Source organism: Choristoneura fumiferana, chromosome 26, assembly GCF_025370935.1.
Source record: "Choristoneura fumiferana chromosome 26, NRCan_CFum_1, whole genome shotgun sequence".
In the NCBI taxonomy this organism is placed as follows: domain Eukaryota; kingdom Metazoa; phylum Arthropoda; class Insecta; order Lepidoptera; family Tortricidae; genus Choristoneura; species Choristoneura fumiferana.
In genome coordinates this window covers 2,972,726-2,992,391 of record NC_133497.1, presented here as the reverse complement: position 1 = coordinate 2,992,391, position 19,666 = coordinate 2,972,726, and the positions used below count along the sequence as shown (strand labels likewise).

Genomic DNA, 19,666 nt, shown 5'->3' with positions numbered 1-19,666 from the left:
TCTTAGTTTGTTTGTTTGTTTGTTTGTTTTATACTGTTTATTGTACAAAAAGAAAAACAATAAAGTGTTACATAAATAAAAGTCATACGAAGTCACGAAAGAAGCTTGAGGTTACCGGCTTGATCCCGGTCGGACGCAGGTTTTTTTAAATGTCGCGGACATGTGTCTATGCCTGTACATTTTTAAATCTGTAGTTGCTTAGCGACAACTATTAGTGAGAAAAAAAGGAATAAATAATATGGAATAAAATCCAGCTTTTTTCACATGGCGACCGTGTAAATATAAAAATATTAAAAAGTAAACAGAATTAATACTGACGCGCAAAATAAATAAATAATGGAGGCTTTAAAACGAAAAAGAACCCAATTCCGCCGAGATTTTACCCGGGCAGCTGACGCCCTTGAAGAAGCTTTTCAAAAGCACAAAGACGAGCAGGATGCCATTTCTTGTGTGGAGGGTGAATTTTGCAGGCTCTCTGATTGCGCAGAAGAGCTGTTTGCTTGCGAAATATCTTTAAGGGATCTTTGGTGCGAGAGTGAGGACTTCGATGAGACAGCATACGAACACGACCAAGATAGAGCTGCACAATATAAAGCACGATGGTCAAAGCTGAAGGCCAAATATCAAAACTTGAGCAAATCCAAGAAAGATTCCGACGATGCTAGCTCACTAAAGTCTGCAAAATCTACGATGAAACGTTCGCAAGAGCGTAAGGTGAGGATCCCCAAGTTAGAAATAACAAAATTCAATGGAGAAGTAAAGAAGTGGTTGCTGTTCTGGGGCCAGTTTATGAAAATCGATGAAGACCCAGACATCAACGATTCTGACAAGTTCCAATACCTACTCCAATCTATGGAACCTCACTCTAGCGCCAGGCAGCTTGTGGAGAGCTACCCACCCAGCGGTAAGAACTACAAGAAGGCCTTAGAATCTCTCAAGTCTAGATTTGCGCGAGACGACGTCTTGATAGAGACTTACGTAAGAGGACTACTAGCATTGATGCAAGAAAAAGGGCAACGACCATCTAATACCAAGGAGCTACCGGCGCTATATGACAGCCTACAAACACATTTGCAAGCCCTCGAAACTTTAGGTGTCACAAAAGATAAATACGCGTCAATTTTGTTTCCGATGGTAGAGTCTGCCCTACCAGATGAAATACTTAGGGCATGGAACCGGTACCGAGCTGCTGATAACAAAATCGGCAATGATTTGTCAAGACTCGTCGATTTCCTCAGATTAGAAGTGGAATCAGAAGAGAGGATCCAGTTGGCTCATCAAGGTACTATTCATAACTCCATTACTGATCCTAAAGTACCTACATGCTGTTTTGTCGCCGAAACAAAACCAGAGAACCACAAAATTATATCTCCTGTGTGCATCTGGTGCGACAAGGACACGCACTGCACTGCAGAGTGTCATAAAGCAGCGAAAATGACACTCGAACAGAGAACAGAGTTTATTAAAGCTAAGAAAGCGTGTTTAATCTGTTTGAGGTCTAATCATACTGCTAAACGATGCAAGAGCTTCCCTAAGTGCCTGTTTGTAAAAACGTCATTCGGTTTTGATGTGTCCTGATATGAGCGAACAAAGTACCTGCAAGAACAAAACAGAACCTGAAAAATCCAATAATTTACACTGCGAGTTGAAGTCTACCACCTTATTGCAAACAATAGTCGTGCAAGTTGTATCAAACGACGGCAAGAAGTTCGTTCGCGCGCGTGCACTCATAGATAGCGGTGCACAAAGGTCGTATGTACGCAAGGACCTTGTTGAAAAGTTAAACTTAAAGCCGGCGAGAAAAGAGTCTATAACACACTGTCTGTTTGGCGGAAAAGAAGAAAATACGGAAGAACGTCAAATTTACGAAATTTCTGTCAGAAGTCTGACAAATGACTTTGAAATGAAATTATCAACAGTGGAACAGAAAAAACATTTGTGGATTTTTGCCGAAAATTAAGTCTGATGAAATAATTCAACATCTACTAAAACGTAAATTATATTGACTGACACGACTGACTCTCCTGACGACGTTCAACTATTGATAGGTGCCGATTTTTCGAGTTTATTGTTGACTGGTGAATTCGTTCATGTAAGTAGTACTTTGACTGCAATCAAAACCAAAATGGGCTGGACAATTCAAGGTCCTTTGACGGGAATTTATAGCTCGTTAGTTAATACAACAACTATGGTTCATTGTCTTTCTCGTATTAACATTTCAGATCTGTGGAACTTACGAACGCCGACTAAACGTGACAAAGATACAATTGACGACTTATTCGGTTCCGATAAGGGTTTAGAGGCAATGACTACCACACGCTCTGGACGAGTCGTGAGACCGTCAAATAGGTTCAAAGACTTCAAGACTTAATTAAGTTTTGATATTCTTATATTATTTTGAACTATTTAATTGGACTAAGTTTTCGGCAAAATGTTTAGTTCGTTATGTATGTTATTATTTTGTATTTATGTTCTTAAGCTTCCGCTTACTTTTGCCGGGACTGTCGCGGACATGTGTCTATGCCTTGTACATTTTTAAATCTGTAGTTGCTTAGCGACAACTATTAGTGAGAAAAAAGGAATAAATAATATGGAATAAAATCCAGCTTTTTCACATTTAATATACATACGAACGTTTGTTCTCAAGTCTTGTGTTGATTACGTATGTGATTACATACATATCTATCGATCCATAGCACAAGCTTTGCTTGGTTTAATACAAGGTACAATGAGTGTCAAGTGTCCCGTGACGTGATATTATACCGGGTGTGGCCTGTATTATGAGCAAATAATAAAACAAACAGGACCCACTGAAAATCAGCGTCGTGGCACCGCGTGCCATGACACATGCTGAGGGGTGTCCTTTTTTGTATCAACTACATATGTATATGTTTATTGTTTTATTTAGCTGTATTATTTGTACTCGTAGTTGTTCAAAAATAAATATTTTCTATTCTATTCTATTCTATTCTACATAGATCATACTCGTCAAACTGAACAACATTAGTTCAGTGACTTTTTAAAATAATTAGTTTTTAAATTACACTTTTAAGTTTATTCGAAGAAGCAATGTAAAGCGAAAAGCTTGATGTTTCTAGCGTGACAGGCGACGTCAGTTGTGTTCTAGGATGGCGTACATTGATAGCAGTATTTAATTTGTATGAAAAAAGGAAAATTCAAAGACTCCATTATTTTTAAAAGTCGCTGAACTAATGTTGTTCAGTTTGACGAGAACGATCTATGTTTAAATTTTTTGCTCGTATTACAGGCCACACCCGGTATGTTACCTATAATATATTATTATTGTATTATTTATTTATTTTTACCATTACAGAAAGCCGATATTGCCGTGGCATCGATGACAATAAATTACGCAAGAGAAGCTGTCATAGACTTCACGAAGCCATTCATGAATTTAGGAATCGGTATACTATTTAAGGTAAGCTGCAAATATCAAGAATGTATTTATATTGTTTCTATGCTGTGTATTTCCTATGAGTCATGTTAGTTGAAATAAACGATTATTATTATTATTAATATCCGGTAAAAGTCGATTTGCACTAAATGAGAGAACGACCCGCATGCCTCTGCCACAGTATAACAAGTTTTCCCTAAGTAGGCCGACGCCTTTAAAGTTGAGCGATACCGCAGTCTGTATAGGTATTTATGCAAGTAAGGAAGGGTTGTCACAAATTTAAAATTTGGTAGGTAGATGACTTTTCCTAACTAGGTTAGCTGGAAAAGATCCCTTTTTAGGGAGAAACTCGCCTTTGTTCTCCTCTCTGTGTATTTGTATTTTTATTTTTATGTGCAATAAAGAGTTTACATACATACTTTTATATATTGGTATTGCGAAATTATATAAAATAAAATGAATTAGGGGTGGCATACTTACTAGGGGTAAGAAGTATCAAAATATACTATTTTTGAAATCAAACACTTTTTTCTACAAAATATGAAAATGAAAAAAAATGAAAATATTTATTAAGTTAAAAGTACATGGTTTACGATACAGAGGTTGGAATCTCCTAGTAAGTATAAAATACCTGTGTCAGGAGATCCCACTCTTCCATTACAAAAAATCTTTATCAATACAAACTAACTATACTATGTTGTACATACAAATATGTTTTATGATTTATACAAATATGTTATTTGAGCAATATACTTGCATTTATTTATTTATTTATAAAAAAGATTATCTTGTGGACTTACAGTAAAAACCAAAACGTCCACAAGCGAGTAAACTTATAACTAGAAAATACAGATGAAAAATATAAAGATAAACTTACACTAGAGGCTTACGAATATTTAAAAAGCGGCTGAATTTACATAGAAGGGTTGGCCAGCTATCTGCAAATACGTCGGCCTCCCGGATCTGTGCGAGGAACTCGTTTATCAACGCAACAGCCCTAGCGGTAGGTGCATTGCCCGCTTGCAGGGTCCTAGTTTTGTTCACCAGGGTGAAAAGATTGCGTGGACGCCTCCCTTTGCGAGTTGCCGCGCTTATATATTTGTCTGGCACAAATAAATGCATATGTTAGTAACCGACAAATACTTTCGGTTACTAGACTTAACTGACTTAAAGTTCCTGTCATTGAATTTAATTATAATACAAAAAAATATATAAATAGATGAAATCTTAGTTCAGCTTAGTTCATTATTTTTGCGAGATGAAGATTTGCACGCACTCACAGTACATGTTGTATGCACCATAATACATTTTTTTATAAATTTAAATGTATAAAAACGCGATAGAAGACTTGTCCCAAGCTACTAAGAACGGCGAAGTATGCAGCTGGGGCTCCTCCCACCCGCGTCTCACCCCTCACGCCCCGCACGATTGCTCTGCCTAGACGTCTTCTTTGGATTACTGTAGGGAAACTTATACTGTGCCTTTGCAGCATCCAGTGCCATTCAAGCTACTGTGCTGTGATAAACATATTGTTTGGGGTTTAATTAAGTGGACTGTAGGACGAGAAATACGAACTACAGTGTGGCAAATAACTGGATAAAGGCTGAGACCTGTGGTTGAAGCACTCACCGAGACGTCTGCTGATGATGGTGCAGATCTTAGCTGTAGTAGCTGGCGCAGGCTTCCTCGATCTTCGGCTCATTCGAACTTACCTCCGACAAGGTTACCGTTAACCAGCAGAACTACTGAGATTCAGCCTTCTTCGAGCGTCCACACGTAGTTTACACAAATTTCAATATATTTAAACGACAACGACACGAAAACTAGGTACGATATAATTTACGCGGCAATGCACCGACATACGACACGACAGACTTTTATTCTCTTTATATATCTATATGGCTTTTCTATCCTAATTAATAGGACAATTTCGCCAGTGTCAAGGTAAACTCTCTTTGAGAGGGACGTTGTACGGTAATTGTAGTTTTTGCAACTTGATAGTAAAATTCCAGAAACCACGTGGAGACCACTTGCGCATTAAAAAATGTTAGACAAGAGAGCAATATAGCATTTTGGGATCACTGTTCATTGTGAAGGTTAATCGCCGCATAAAACACTATCAAAATTATACTTCAACTAGCCAAAGAAACAGAAATAGCAAAATTAGATATTGTCTACATCCGCCATCTTCGAATGCTACAAATCGAATCGACAGACTTTTCAAAGTTCGAAATAGGAAGTGACAAGTGACAAGTGATTTACTTTTTTAATTCAAATCTAAACGATAATGTTGCCAGGCAGGTATTAAGAAAAATAAAGTTTCAATCCTAAACACATATTCAAGTATCTTCATTATCTTCCAGGTCCCCACGTCTCAGCCGACGCGGCTTTTCAGCTTCCTCAACCCCCTGGCCATAGAGATCTGGTTGTACGTGCTGGCAGCCTATATCCTTGTCTCCTTCACTCTGTTCGTGATGGCCCGGTTCTCGCCTTACGAATGGTGAGTAACACAATACAATAAAAATACAATTATTTCTTTCTCAAACATGCAATGAAATGTTTATGTTGTGTTTCTTAAAATAGGCTGCAAAATATACCGTTGCAGGCTTATTTACAGACCAAAATCCATACTTGGTGATTTTGACATACGTAAAAAGAGACACACAAACAAACAAATATATACATGGTAGGTAGTCACAATTTAAGTCTGGTACAATTTTAGTTGTCTCACAAATAGCACATTTTTAAAAGCCGCCGGTTCACCATGGATGCTCGCAGCTTTCAACCGAAGCAACTGGAGGTCTATGGGGGAGGAGGGGGAAGGCCATTGTCCAACAGTGGACGTCCTACAGCCGATATGATGATGATGATCCATTGCATCTCTAACCTATACAGTTGCTACGCGCTTCTGTGAGCATTACCGATGCGCTACATAAGCATGGCAGCCCCATCAGCATCCTGAAGCCGTTTATAATTTTGAATGCGTAGCACAGAACGCCTTTATTAACCCGACGAAAAAAGAGGGGTGTTATAAGTTTGATCGCTATGTGTCTGTCTGTGGCACCGTAGCTCTTAAACGGGTGGACTGATTTGAAAGCGGTTTTTTATTTGAAATTAGATTTTCTAGCGATGGTTCAGCCGTTTTTGGGATATTGAACTTTGAAGTGACAAAGTCGGGGGTTTTCCAACTTTTAGTGGGTTAGGTTATCGTGTAACTTGTCTACAAGCTGCACGTGTGGAAGGTCTGACAAAATGCCTTAACAACGTTGTCTATTGCCATATTTACATTACAGGTCTTCCAGCACCCACGTCTGTGGGCACGAGACCAAACTGTTGACCAACCAGTTCAGCGTCTGCAACTCCCTGTGGTTCATAACTGGGACATTCCTGCGGCAAGGGTCGGGCTTGAACCCAAAGGTATATATCGATACCCAGTGCCATCCACAAAGACGCGTGATTTTGTCAAAATTAGACATTAATTACATTGTAATAAGAACCACGGCACGCGTCATCGTGAATGACTCTACCTATAACTACCTTTTATCTGTAGCTTAGAAAGAAAGAAAGAAAGAAAAACATTTATTCCTGACATTAATACACAAAACACTATAGGCATAGAACTTAGCACGCCTAAACAAAAAAACTGGCCAAGTGCGAGGCGAACTCGCGAACGAAGGGTTCCGTATGGGTTAAATTTGGTATGAAGATGGCTTTTATATTTTTTCTGACTGTCAATGTCAATAACCATCTAAAATTGTGCTAGAAGAGGAGCTCTACTAACACTGGATACTTATTAGATACCTACCTTCAAAGTACGGAACCCTCGAGTCGCGTTACCGGCTCGCACTTGTCCGTAATAAAAACAATCACAATAATTAACCTTCATTTTTATCCTCCCAGGCGACATCAACCCGCATAGTAGGTGGCATCTGGTGGTTTTTCACTCTGATCATCCTGTCTTCGTACACCGCGAACCTAGCAGCGTTTCTGACGGTGGAAAGGACGGTGCTCCCTATACAGAGTGCAGCAGACCTCGCGGCGCAGAATAGCGTCCAGTATGGGACGCTCAATGGGGGGTCCACCATGACGTTCTTTAGGGTAAGGGGTCAAATTTAGTAACCCTAATAAGGTCTCTGCCCATTACTCCGTATCATACCATGACCGTAACAGCAACTGTCAGGTAAAAATATATTCTTTGTATTGGAAAGTCCCTCGGTGCCTTAAGACGAAAGTCTTTATCCAATGTGTGTTGCCAGTGATGATATATGGATCCGAGACGTGGTGCTTCACTATCCATCCATACTAATATTATAAATGCGAAAGTGTGTGTGTGTATGTTTGTCCGTCTTTCACGTCGAAACGGAGCAACGAATTGACGTGATTTTTGGCACAGAAATAGTTTCCAGGATAGGACCAGAGAGTGACATAGGCTACTTTTAATTGCGGAAAAATGCACAGTTCCCGAGGGAACAGCGCGCGATAGCTGAATTCCACGCGGGTGATGCCACGGGCAAAAGCTGGTAGGTCTTATAAATAGGCTCAGAATTGCTCAGCGAGCTATGGAGAGAGCTATGCTTGGGGTTTCTCTACGGGATCGAATCAGAAATGAGGACATACATACGTAGAAGAGCAAGGGTCACCGACATACCCAAGCTCGTTGAATGGCAATGGGCAGGCTAGGCACGGAGAGCAGATGGCCGTTGGGGCCGATAGGTTCTCGAGTGGAGACCGCGGATCGGCAAGTACAGCGTCGGACGTCCACTAACGAGATGGAGGGATGACCTGGTTAAAGTCGCGGGTTCACGGTGGATGCAAGCGAGGCAACTGGAGGTCTATGGGGGAGGTCTATGTCCAACAGAGGACGTCCTATGGCTGATAAGATGATGATTGGAAAGTATGAGACTATACCCACTAGCACGTTTGCTAACCAACCGTCGCCATTGCGTGTCATGTATGCGCTTGACATTCCGTTCGGCACTCCGTTTGACACGTTCCTACTACGGTCGGTCATGACATGATACGGTAAGAATGATTATTTCGTAACCGCTACGGAATTCTATCCTGGGCGTGTCCGACACGCTCTTGGCCGGTTTTTTAGCATAAATATCTGTATCGAAAATACAAACTGAGACATGGATGCACAGAAAAACCAGAAAAAGAGACCAGCGCTGGGAATCGAACCCAGGTCCTCAGCAATCCGTGCTGCGTGCTATAACCCTACACCACCGCTGGACAGGAATTTAGACACGAATTTTTCCTATGCATACATATCTCAGGTTGCTTATTTCTACTACGCTACTTATGCAGCAGCACTAGCGACATCTATGTTTTCGCTCTCATCGAGAGACGTCACATTCTATCGGAACCAACCGCTCACCCAGACAAGAGATGTCGCTACTAAGCAATCAAATTATGATTGGTTATTTGGAGTCTTTTTGTATTTTTTATTTCAACTCCAAATTTGTTACTTTTACGGGTATCCCGTGAAACCATATCGAAAATACAAACTGAGACATGGATGCACAGAAAAACCAGAAAAAGAGACCAGCGCTGGGAATCGAACCCAGGTCCTCAGCAATCCGTGCTGCGTGCTATAACCCCTACACCACCGCTGGACAGGAAAAAATACAAAAAGACTCCAAATAACCAATCATAATAAATATCTGTTCCAGGACTCAAACATCGACATCTACCGCACGATGTGGCAGCACATGTTGACAGCCTCCCCCCCTGCTTTGGTATCCTCCTACGAAGACGGCGTCCGACGAGTCTTGCAGGGCAACTACGCGTTCTTGATGGAATCCACTATGCTGGACCATCGGGTGCAGAGGGACTGTAATCTGACGCAGATTGGGGGGCTGCTGGATTCAAAGGTTTGTTCCTAGGATGATAATATAAGTCCAACGAGTATTGCAGGGGAAGCGTGCTGATAATACAAGCCCAGCGAGTCTTGTAAGAGAACTACGCGTTTCTGATGAAATCCACTATGCTGGACCACTGGGTGCAGAGGGATTGTAATTTGACGCAGATTGGGGGGCTGCTGGATTCAAAGGTGATCGATCCTAGGCTGATCATTTCTTCTAGGGCCCAAAACAGGCGATGAAAGGCAACTGCAACTTCTTGTTGTTTTTGAGTTTCATTTGAGTTTATGCCATAGACTCCTTTGAGCGACCGCACATAACACGACCATTTGACCAAGACCACAAACCGATTTGATTGCGTAATAAAGCCGCGTATCCATTAGAGCTGCCTCGACTTGAAGCAAACAGTCAGTTTGAGGCTGCTCGCTCTGAGGCATTGGCTCGAGGCACGTTTGCGGATTAAGCTGAGTCTACAGGCCTCATCTTGGTCCGCAACGTGCGAGCCAGTTCAATCTGTCTCCATCAAATGCACGGCTCGGACTGGATTCCTTTGAGCACGGCAAAAAAAACCGACAAAATATGTCTCGGCTCGCGACGACGAATTTGCCTCGTGTCGCACGCCTCAGGTTGAGGCAGCGTCTCCACTTGCGTTACCTCGGAGCGAGGTAGCCGCTCGGCCCGAATCTGCCTCTAGTGGATACGTAGCTTAGAAGGGGAATGAATTAAATGAATGAATGAATGAATGAAAGAATGAATAAAATTTATTTCGTAACAACAACAACAAAAAAAAAAAACAGATTACAAATTTTCTTAAATCTAAAAGTGTAGGTATTGTGGCAGTTGTCTCAAAAAAGGAGACCACTCAGCATGAGTCGAGGCAGGGGGCGAGGGGAGGGAGGGGCGAGGGGGGATGAATGAGTGAATGACAAAAATCCCGCTGTCATTATACACATTCCACTTGAGGTATCCATCTTAGGCCTCTAGTTGGCAACGCATCTGCAATACCCTGGTGTTGTGTTGATGATGTTGATCTCTTACCATCAGGAGACCCACTTGCTCGTTTGCCATCCAGTCGAATAAAAAAAATTACATGACATGTTCTTGTGTGCGTGACCTCAACTCTGATGGCACTGCCTATAAGAAGCTTTTTTTGTCAGGGATATGGCATTGCTACGTGGAAAGGAAGTCCATGGAGGGACCGGATTTCCCTCGCTATCCTGAGCTGCAGGAGCGAGGAGTGATCCAGATACTGTATGACAAATGGTGGAAGAACACAGGGATGTGTGCAACAGGACGGAAAAGATAGCAAGGCCAATCCGCTCGGCGTTCAGAACATTGGTAAGTCATTCAATGAATGAAGGGCTATCGTTTTTGTCTCACTAGATGGCGCACTGTTGCGTGAGGTTTTTAAGTATGGCTTTCCAAGTTTGTTAATACGGGCGTGAAAACAAAGTTTAGATTAAAATCTTATTTAATACACCTTAAACCGTACCATAAAATATCGAGCATGCCACAGTGTTCCATAGTCCCCGTTTTGTGCGGAAAAAAGGTGAGGACAAAGGTTTCCGAAAGACAAAACTGTCTCAAAACACAGACATTCATTGCCCCGGAACGCATATTTGCCATAATTAATTTCAGATATTACAAAATATTCACAAAATTATTCTAATTATAAATAACCCGCGTAGCTCCCAAAAACTATGAGATTTGACATTTCGGAGACCTCACGCTACACAGCGCTCTAGTGGCGAATTCATTCGCGATAGGCCTCATTATTGCTTAAGTATACAAAATACATTGGAACCTTCGGTCTCTCTGCCACCGACGGAAAGAGGCCCGATGGTTGTACTTAGTGCCTTGGTGTCTGGCCGCCCCTTAGCGTGGGACGTCACCTGTGTAGACACATTAGCGCCGTCCCACGTTAATGGTTCTGCACGGAAGCCTGGGTCCGCCGCAGAGCAGGCCCAAACTATTAAGTGTCGCAAATACGCATTTCTTTCGAAACACTACATGTTTGCGGCACTTGCAATAGAAACTTTGGCCCATGGTCGTCCGACACAAAAAAGTTTGTAAAAGAAGTGTCGACAAGCTCTTCGGCGTCTCAGGCGACCATAGGGCTGGTACTTTCTTTGCCCAGCGCCTAAGTTTGGCGTGCAGAGGGGCAATGCGGCCTCCGTCCTGGGACGATGCCCCAAGTGGGCGATCTCCAGGGAATTTTTTATTTGTAATTTTTAGCTTTGTAAAATTTAGGTTTGTTTAGTTTTTTTTTTTTTTTTTTTACATTAAACGAAGTTTTCTTATTCAGTTATTATTATATAAAATCTTGAGGTAGGTACAGCACCTTCGTATTCCAATTATGTTCTGTATTACAAAAATACATATATAATTCTATTAAAGTAGGTACAAATTAAGCACCTTAATATCTTGATTAGTATACAAAATACATGTCATTTAAATATTGTCTTGTTCTTTATAAACTTCAAGATTTTAATATCCAGATTACATTAAGCAAATTAAATTGTACACAGCAATATTCGTATCTTAAGAAAGTAATAATCACAAACATGACGACATCGTGAGAGTTGCGGGCGACCGGTGTGCAAGTGGCGAGTTGTCGTTCATTGTGGCGTTGTGGCGGTCTGGCCTTTGTTCAGTGGACGTCTTCTGGCTGATGATGATGATGATGAATCGTAAAATTGTTATAAATATTTCGGAAAAGATTAATGCTGTAAAATGAAACACAATACTAAACAATACAAATACTTTTTACTGTACACCAGAAATAGTAAGCGATACAGAAAAACAGGTACACAGAGAAAATTACGAGGTAAGCAGTAGGCGTTCTTATCGCTTTAGAGCGATCTCTTCCAGGCAACCTTTGACCTCCACAACTCTCGTTCTGACGCAATGTCAGGCCAGTCCTTTCCGTACGTGTCCAGATCGTCCCGCCATCTCCTTCTCGGTCTGCCTCGATGTCGCTGGCCGTTCTCCGGCACCCACCAAGTAACTGTGCGAGCCCACCTTTGTGGGTGCATGCGACAGACGTGTCCAGCCCAGTCCCATTAAAATTTTAGCTTAGCAGTCTTTTTTCCCAACGTCGGTTATGCGTGTTTTTTGCGTGGTGTTCCGGATTCTGTCCATCCGTTTCACACCTAATATGCTACGCTCTATCGCTCTTTGGCAAACCTTAAGTTTGGACTTTTGATTCTCTTCTTTTCTTTTTTTGATTCTTTTTTCTTTTTTTGATTCTTTTAAAAATAATTAGTTTAATTTTTAATTTTTATTACACTAAAGTTTATGCAAAGAAGCAATGTAAAGAAAAATGTTTAATGCTTAATTTTGTAGCGTGACAGGCGACGGCAATTAGGTTCTAGGATGGCGTACATTGATAACAGTATTTAATTTGTATGAAAAATGGGAAAATCTAAAGACTCCATTATTTTTAAATGTTGCTGAACTGATCTTGTTCAGTATCACGAGTACAGTCTCCATCAGATATTTCGGAGCGGCCAAAGTGGTCAAAAATATCGGAACATGCACTCTATTATCAAGGTATTAAAGTTCATGTATTGATATTTTTGATCACCTTGGCCGCTCTGAAATATCTGATGGCGACTGTACAATCTATGTTTTAATTATTTTCTAGAGTTACAGGCGACACCCGGTAGGTATATTAGATTCTCTATTGTCTGTATTACTCATGTTTTTTTAGCTATAATGTATTGCATGTAATTCACAAGCATTACATGACTCGATACTGAATACAATATTCCAGGTGGTGTGTTCGTGACTTTACTCTGCGGCCTGGCTCTCGCCATAATGGTGGCCATCTTGGAATTCTGCTGGCACACCAAAAAGACCGCCTCTCAGGGTCGGCAGAGCTTATGCAGTGAAATGGGACAGGTATGTTCAATAGTAGATTGTACAACGAGAGCATAACACGAACCATTTTACTCGAGACGTTCATAAAGCCAACGAGCCGGTACGGCGAGGGTGGATAGACGCGTCGAGAGGAAAATGGGTTTAATGCTCGAGTTTTACACTGTGCTTTTCACTTCGATTCACATCCACCATTGAATTGGTTCGCGAAATATGGGTTTTTTCGCGATGTTACCTTAACCGTAAGGGTCGATATAAGTTTTAAATGTAAGTGCGAAGTGCGAGCCCGGGCTTGAACCCACGATCCTCTGCTTGAGAGGGCATAGATAGATAGATAGATAAAACGTTTATTTGTTACTGCAAAACACACAATCAAAATTACATAAATAAGAAAAAAAAAGAACAGTCCTAACTAGCATAGGGCTTTTATTTGGCAGGTATAAGTAATAAATATTTTGAAAGAGAGAAAAAGAGAGAGAGAGAGACACAGAGAGAGAAAGAGTTGGTGCCACCATCATTACGATACAAAAACTTTCATTTTTTTTTAATGGCGTTTGTCCAATGGGACAATTTTGCCAGCGTCAAGGTTGAGAGCTACAGATGATACTCGATCCGTCGTTTTTTTTTTAAGTTTCATATTATTCTTACTGTTTAGTGGTGTAATTTTGGCTACGTAAATAAAATATTTTTCTCTCTTTCCCTCTGTCCGTATGTACCTAATTATATTTCGTAATCAATTAAATACAAGTCCTCTTTAACTGTCAGGAGCTACGAACAGCGATGCGTGGCGGCTCGTCCAGCAGAACGGTGCTCAGACCAGGCTGCTCCCGGTGCTCGCCGGCCACGCACGTGCCACCGGCACCCTCTAGATACGAGGTATGTCACCAGTCACACGTCGAGTAATCTATAGATACGAGGTATGTTACAGTCACATGTCGAGTACCCTATAGTTGTATAGTCACACGTTGAGTAACGTATAGATACGAGATACGTAAGGCACCTTCTAGATACGAAGTATGTCACCAGTCACACCTTCTAAATACGAAGTACTACCTACCTACCTACGAGATAAGGACCGTAAATTCACCCCCTCGGATAAGGTAGTTTGAAGGACAACACAAGTACAGTTAACAAAAAACACAGTAAATAAAAAAGCTTGTAGGTATTAATTATGTAAAAAATCTGCTGATTGTTTGTGTGTCAACTTTGTTTCCGATTGCAGTCCCAAGCCGCAGCGAGCAGTGCGGTGGAGTTAAAGGAGCTCCGCTGGTCGTAGCGGAGCGCCCGCGGGCCCGCATCGGCGCCCGCATCCCCCGCGCGTCGCAGCCCCCGCTGCCAGTACTATAGTAAGTTCATGCATAGATCTTAGCGCCATCTAGTGTTGGATAGATGAACTGTTACGACGAAGAGCATCACGCCATCTAGTGTCGGATAGCAGAACCACTACGACGAAGAGTTTAGCGGCAGCAGGTACCGAATATTTTGATGAATTGACTCTATTGCCATCTTGTGTTGAGTAGATGAACTACGACGAAAAAATGTGAGCTTGATACCCTCTACTAGGTATTTATCCGTGGCTGGCAAAATTATGACAATGATACAGATGTAAACGAACGAATGTTACGTTTAATGTTATAAGCACAATATGTCGAACATGAATATTCAATTAAATAAACTCGGATAACTCACGTCTTAAATCGAGTTCAGCTCGACATGTAATATGACAAGTGATGTGTGTCTTTACAGAGGGGTGGTGTTAGTGTTGTGTGCTACCCTACATTCAAATGTGTAACTGTCAACAGTAGTAACAAAAATTACGATGAAAACGTGGGTAGTTGTGCGCTGGTATTAGTTTTGTCGGGTAGTCGCGCGAGCAGAGCGTGGCGCGCGGTGCGCGTGTTTTTCCAATTTATTTAACTTAAATAAAAAAATAAACATGCATTAGGTACATTTACGCCAAACTGTAACGTTTATTGGCGAGAAGCGCTCATTTTTTTAACTTACACAACTAAGCAGCAAGTAGCGTCTTTCCTATAGGAAGGGCTACGAATTAGCCCGAAACAGTAGAGCTAAACTCGATTTAAGACGTGATTTATCTATCTATATAAATAAAAATTAATTGTAAAATGTGTTGCTAAGCGCAAAACACGGGAACGACTGGTCCGATTTCGCTAATTCTTTTTTTTGTTATGTTCGTTACTATCTGGAGAAGGTTTTTGTGGAAGAAAATACAGAAAAAATACAATGGGGGCGAAGCCGCGGGCAACAGCTAGTAACAAAATAATAATATAATTTACTCGCGTCCGCAGAAGAAACCTACCACAACCCTGCACGTGTCCCCTGGGTGGTGCTAAACGATTGACAAACATTAAGGCGATAATACAAATAGGCAAAGATGGCGAAAGATATGTTTATAAGCCTTTTAAATGTAAGTACGCCATACGATTAAATAAATATATCAAAATATTTTGTCCACAGATGCGACGAGATCACTCAGAAGAACAACATCGTACGTCTTAAAGGAACCTAGAGAGGGACAGAGAAAGCACGTGCAAATTGTCGCGTAGAAATAACAGTTATTGTAACATAAGTAACTTTTTTACTTTAGAGAGACTATCGACTTTGTAACGAGGTAATAATTGTCTAATGCGCTCGCAACCACAATCGTATTGAACATTCTACCGCCATCTTTTGAAATATACGAATACCTACTTCTTATGAATGTGATTGCGCGCGTGTTAGAATAGAAGTCAATGGGTCACATTTCTTAGATAGGCCTAAATCTGCAGCGGCGTCTTTAGCCCATGTAGCGCCCGTGTGCAATTATTACTTTAACGCCATCTAGGAAGCGCGTGGTCAAAATGGAATAGGTACAAAGTGCCGCGGCCGGCGCCCCTAACACCGCTGCGCCCGTGTGCAACGCACACCCTGCACTATAGGTAAAGACGCCTCTGTAAATCTGGCCCATTTTGAATGCTCTTTACAATAGCTGCTATTCTGCATTATGAAAATCGAGAGCCCGACTGTTTATTTATTCCAAAAAACTAAAGCTAGCTGTGCTGGACAAACAAATAAATTAGTAGATTAGACATGCGAACTTTAATTTGGGCACAAAACAGATAGGTTACAGAAATAAATCTACATACAAAGTGTGCTCGAGCAACGCACACTTAGACACTGCTCACGGACACGATATCTCGGACCGGTTGGGACCAGTGCGAGCGCGAGTGCCATCCGCTTGAGACACGCGTCTGTGAACTTTTTTGTGCAATAATGGAGAATGCGAATTTATTACACTTTAAAATATAATAATCATGCATTTCAACAATGTCGAAATCGTCGCAAGATATTGTCTGTGACAAATTTGTAATACAACAATGACAAACATTAATAGTACATTGTGTCTTAAGGGCGGTAAACAAGGAATTACGAACGAGAGTCTATTAGAAGCCCGAAGTCGAAGACTGAGGGCTTTAATGAGTCGATGTTCGTAATTCTAGTACCACCCGTGCGACATACAATGTTTTTCATCACATTTGCGAGTAAAATTGTATATTTGTAAAAGAAAAATTAATATTTTTTCAAAAATTGCCGATACCGCTGACTGCGCTCTTGGCAGCGCCGCGCCAGCCTCCGCGCCACCCTAGCTCTACCCCAGCCTGACCATGCGCCCGACCTGCGCGCGCCGCGCTCCTGCAGGCCAGCACGACCAGCACGCCATGCAGTATCACACTCACCGACCGACCTTGGGCTTCATGACATGAAAATTAGTACGGGCAATGACTCATTTACCGACCACGGGTTTCATGACAAGCACATTAAGGTCGAGGGTTTTATTTGGGGGGTTGCAACAAAGGTAGCCTGCATGTTACGACACTGTTTACGAGCAAGTGTGATGAAAAATCTTTTAAGTACTTATTATTAATTTATATTTCCATTCTTCCCGTTTCATTCTCAACAATAAATCCGACAACTAGATACGAGTGCCACTACCACAATAGTTTTTTGTGCATAAGCCATAGTTGACAACCTTAGAGCGACCGCCGAGCGTAGGTATGAAAAGTGAAGTACATGAGATTGACTTCTGTACTTATCTGTTTTGTGATTTGGGTTTCACTGAAGGTTGAATAAATTGTCGGTGCAAAGAATTTATTAGCTAAATCGGTCACAGAATTATATGTTGTTTTTTTTTATTTGCAACTTCTTTATCAGATTCATTTATTGAATGTATGTGTTTTTTTTTTCGATGCAATGTAAAGCCTTTCGATGAAAGGGTATCTGTTCGATGAACTCTAATTTTGGACAATGTAACCAAAAGATTCATCCCAGACTATATACGTCCCACTGCAGGGCACAGGCCTCCCCTCAGAATGAGAGGGCCGAATAGAGGGCTAACCAAAAGATTACTACTTACTACTATTTTTGTCTGTCACTTTATTGCAGTCGGGTTTTAACAATTTCGTTTAGACACTACGCTTGGTACCTTTTATGTTAAATACGATCAAAAATATTCCACCCTTCGAGTCTGGGAGGCCACTACGAAATTCAAAAATCGAAGTTTGTATCGTACCTACCGTCTCTCTCACTCTCGTATAAAAAATACAAGCGTTAGCGGGACGGAAAGAAACAAAGTTCGAATTTTGCACTTCATAGTAGGTATAAATAGGGCCTGTTCACTCAAAATAACTTTATAGAATGTAAATAATGCATGCGATACGTGAACATAATTACTACTGTCTCTAATGTAAACGTTAGATCTAAGTATTGTTTACGGAGTTGAAGGAAGCTCTAGTGCCTGTTAACAACAGTTGTACCATAAATATAAGTCACAACGACGACGCAGTGAGCATTTTTTTGGAAGGCGCGAAACCATTTTAGCCAATAATAAGGCAGTACGTTTGCGCGGGTAATATATTACCTTGAGTAGCCATTGGTCAAACGTTAGAGCGCGCTGTGTCCGCCATTTTGATTCAATTTGTAGCATTCGAAGATGGCGGATGTAAACAATAATCTAATTTTGCTATTTCTGTTTCTTTGGCTAGTTGAAGTACAATTTTGATAGTTTTTTATGCGGCGATTAACCTTAACAGTGAACAGTGATCACGAAATTCTATATTGCTCTCGTGTCTGACATTTTTTAATGCGCAAGTTGTCTCCACGTGGTTTCTGGAATTTTACTATCAAGTTGCAAAAACTACAACCACCGTACAACGGCCCTCTCAAACAGAGTTTACTTTGACACTGGCGAAATTGTCCTATTAATTAGGCAGAAAAGCCATTTTTTTAAAGAGAAGAAGAAGAAGACCGCCATTTTGTGCGACGCCGCGCCACACGTCACTGCGTCAGTCAGTTGTTTACCTGCCATTGCATATTTTACCTTGCGCCCAACGCAATAACGTATTTATATTAATTAAATTTGGTTTAGTTCGGCATTTCTCAACGCTGCGGGTGAATATTACTGAAGTAACTTTTCTGGTCCACTTGTACTTGTTATGTTGTCATTTGTTTGTAGCAGAGGAGCACAACTTGACTTGTGTGCAGCGTTTGTGTTTAGTTTTAGTTTGCAGCTAGTCAAGGAACTCATTTGTAAATTTTAGCCGAAACAGTTTAATTTCAAAGTCAAAGTCAAAATATCTTTATTCAATTTAGGCTATAACAAGCACTTATGAATGTCAAAAAAAATCTACCACCGGTTCGGAAAAACCTCTAAATAAAATAAAATGAATTTGTTTTACAGAAAATTAGGCTGTTCTATCCATCAAAATATGAGGATAGTAATAATAGGATCCTGTAGCATTTTTTAAACGAACCAATTGTTTTTTCAGTGACATGTACGCGTAATACATTTTTTTGCAATGCTTTCTGCAAGTATCTTGAGAATTGATATATTTTTAAGTAATTTATTGAATCAGGTGTTACTCTGCGGAGGTCCATATATCAATGAACTAAAAGAATTTCTTTGCTCATCCGCGACCTTATGATAGCCTATGATGGCTTATGATATGAGCTTATGTTAGCTTATGATAGGTGAGCAAAGAAATTCTTTTAGTACATTGATATTTTTAAGTATCAATTATCAATTAGTTTTGTTTAACTTCAATATATTGACTTAATTATATTGACTTATTCAATATACTGACAATATTATATGATATGCACATGATAATGGTCAAATACCATAGCTTGTGTTTAACTTCAAGTAAAACCGTTATTTTGCGAAGGGTTAAATTAACTTTAATTCAATTAGTTAGTTAGATTTTATTTGAACAATTTTTTTTTCCCATTTGTCCCTATCCATATCGGTGTTTTTTTAATGGTGATAGCTGCTTGAGAGGTTCCTTATCAACAAACTACTAAATAGTAATTGAAATATCCCAGGATTAAATTCTAACACTGTAACTATTATTATTGAAGATAATTTATGACTTTTTAAAAACCTACTGTTTCTTTAGGTACAGTCAAGTGCAAAAATAAGTATCTATTTATCTCACGAACCACTCAAGAATATGTT

The 19,666-nt window shown here is 40.6% G+C and overlaps 2 protein-coding genes across 2 annotated transcripts in view; both read left to right on the top strand.

Moving 5' to 3' along the window:
• Positions 1-16,419, top strand: part of LOC141442877 (glutamate receptor ionotropic, kainate 2-like) — a 60,876-nt gene extending 44,457 nt beyond the window's left edge. Inside the window, 4 exon segments of the mRNA XM_074108030.1 lie at positions 13,052-13,179; positions 13,921-14,031; positions 14,378-14,501; positions 15,634-16,419. Of these exon segments, the coding sequence (XP_073964131.1) occupies positions 13,052-13,179; positions 13,921-14,031; positions 14,378-14,431 (293 nt within the window). The 3' untranslated portion in view covers positions 14,432-14,501; positions 15,634-16,419.
• On the top strand, positions 3,340-9,604 carry LOC141442880 (glutamate receptor ionotropic, kainate 2-like). Its single transcript, XM_074108035.1, has 5 exons — positions 3,340-3,439; positions 5,779-5,915; positions 6,709-6,832; positions 7,316-7,513; positions 9,088-9,604. The coding sequence occupies exons 1-5, from the start codon at positions 3,359-3,361 to the stop codon at positions 9,298-9,300; spliced, it is 753 nt and encodes a 250-aa protein (XP_073964136.1). The 5' UTR covers positions 3,340-3,358; the 3' UTR covers positions 9,301-9,604.
• Positions 16,420-19,666: the final 3,247 nt, after the last annotated feature.

Coding starts and splice junctions, on each gene's coding strand:
- LOC141442880 (XM_074108035.1), top strand. CDS start 3,359: ATGACAATAAATTACGCAAGAGAAGCTGTCATAGACTTCACGAAGCCA. Junction 3,440..5,778: donor GAATCGGTATACTATTTAAG/GTAAGCTGCAAA, acceptor ATTATCTTCCAG/GTCCCCACGTCTCAGCCGAC. Junction 6,833..7,315: donor GGTCGGGCTTGAACCCAAAG/GTATATATCGAT, acceptor TTATCCTCCCAG/GCGACATCAACCCGCATAGT.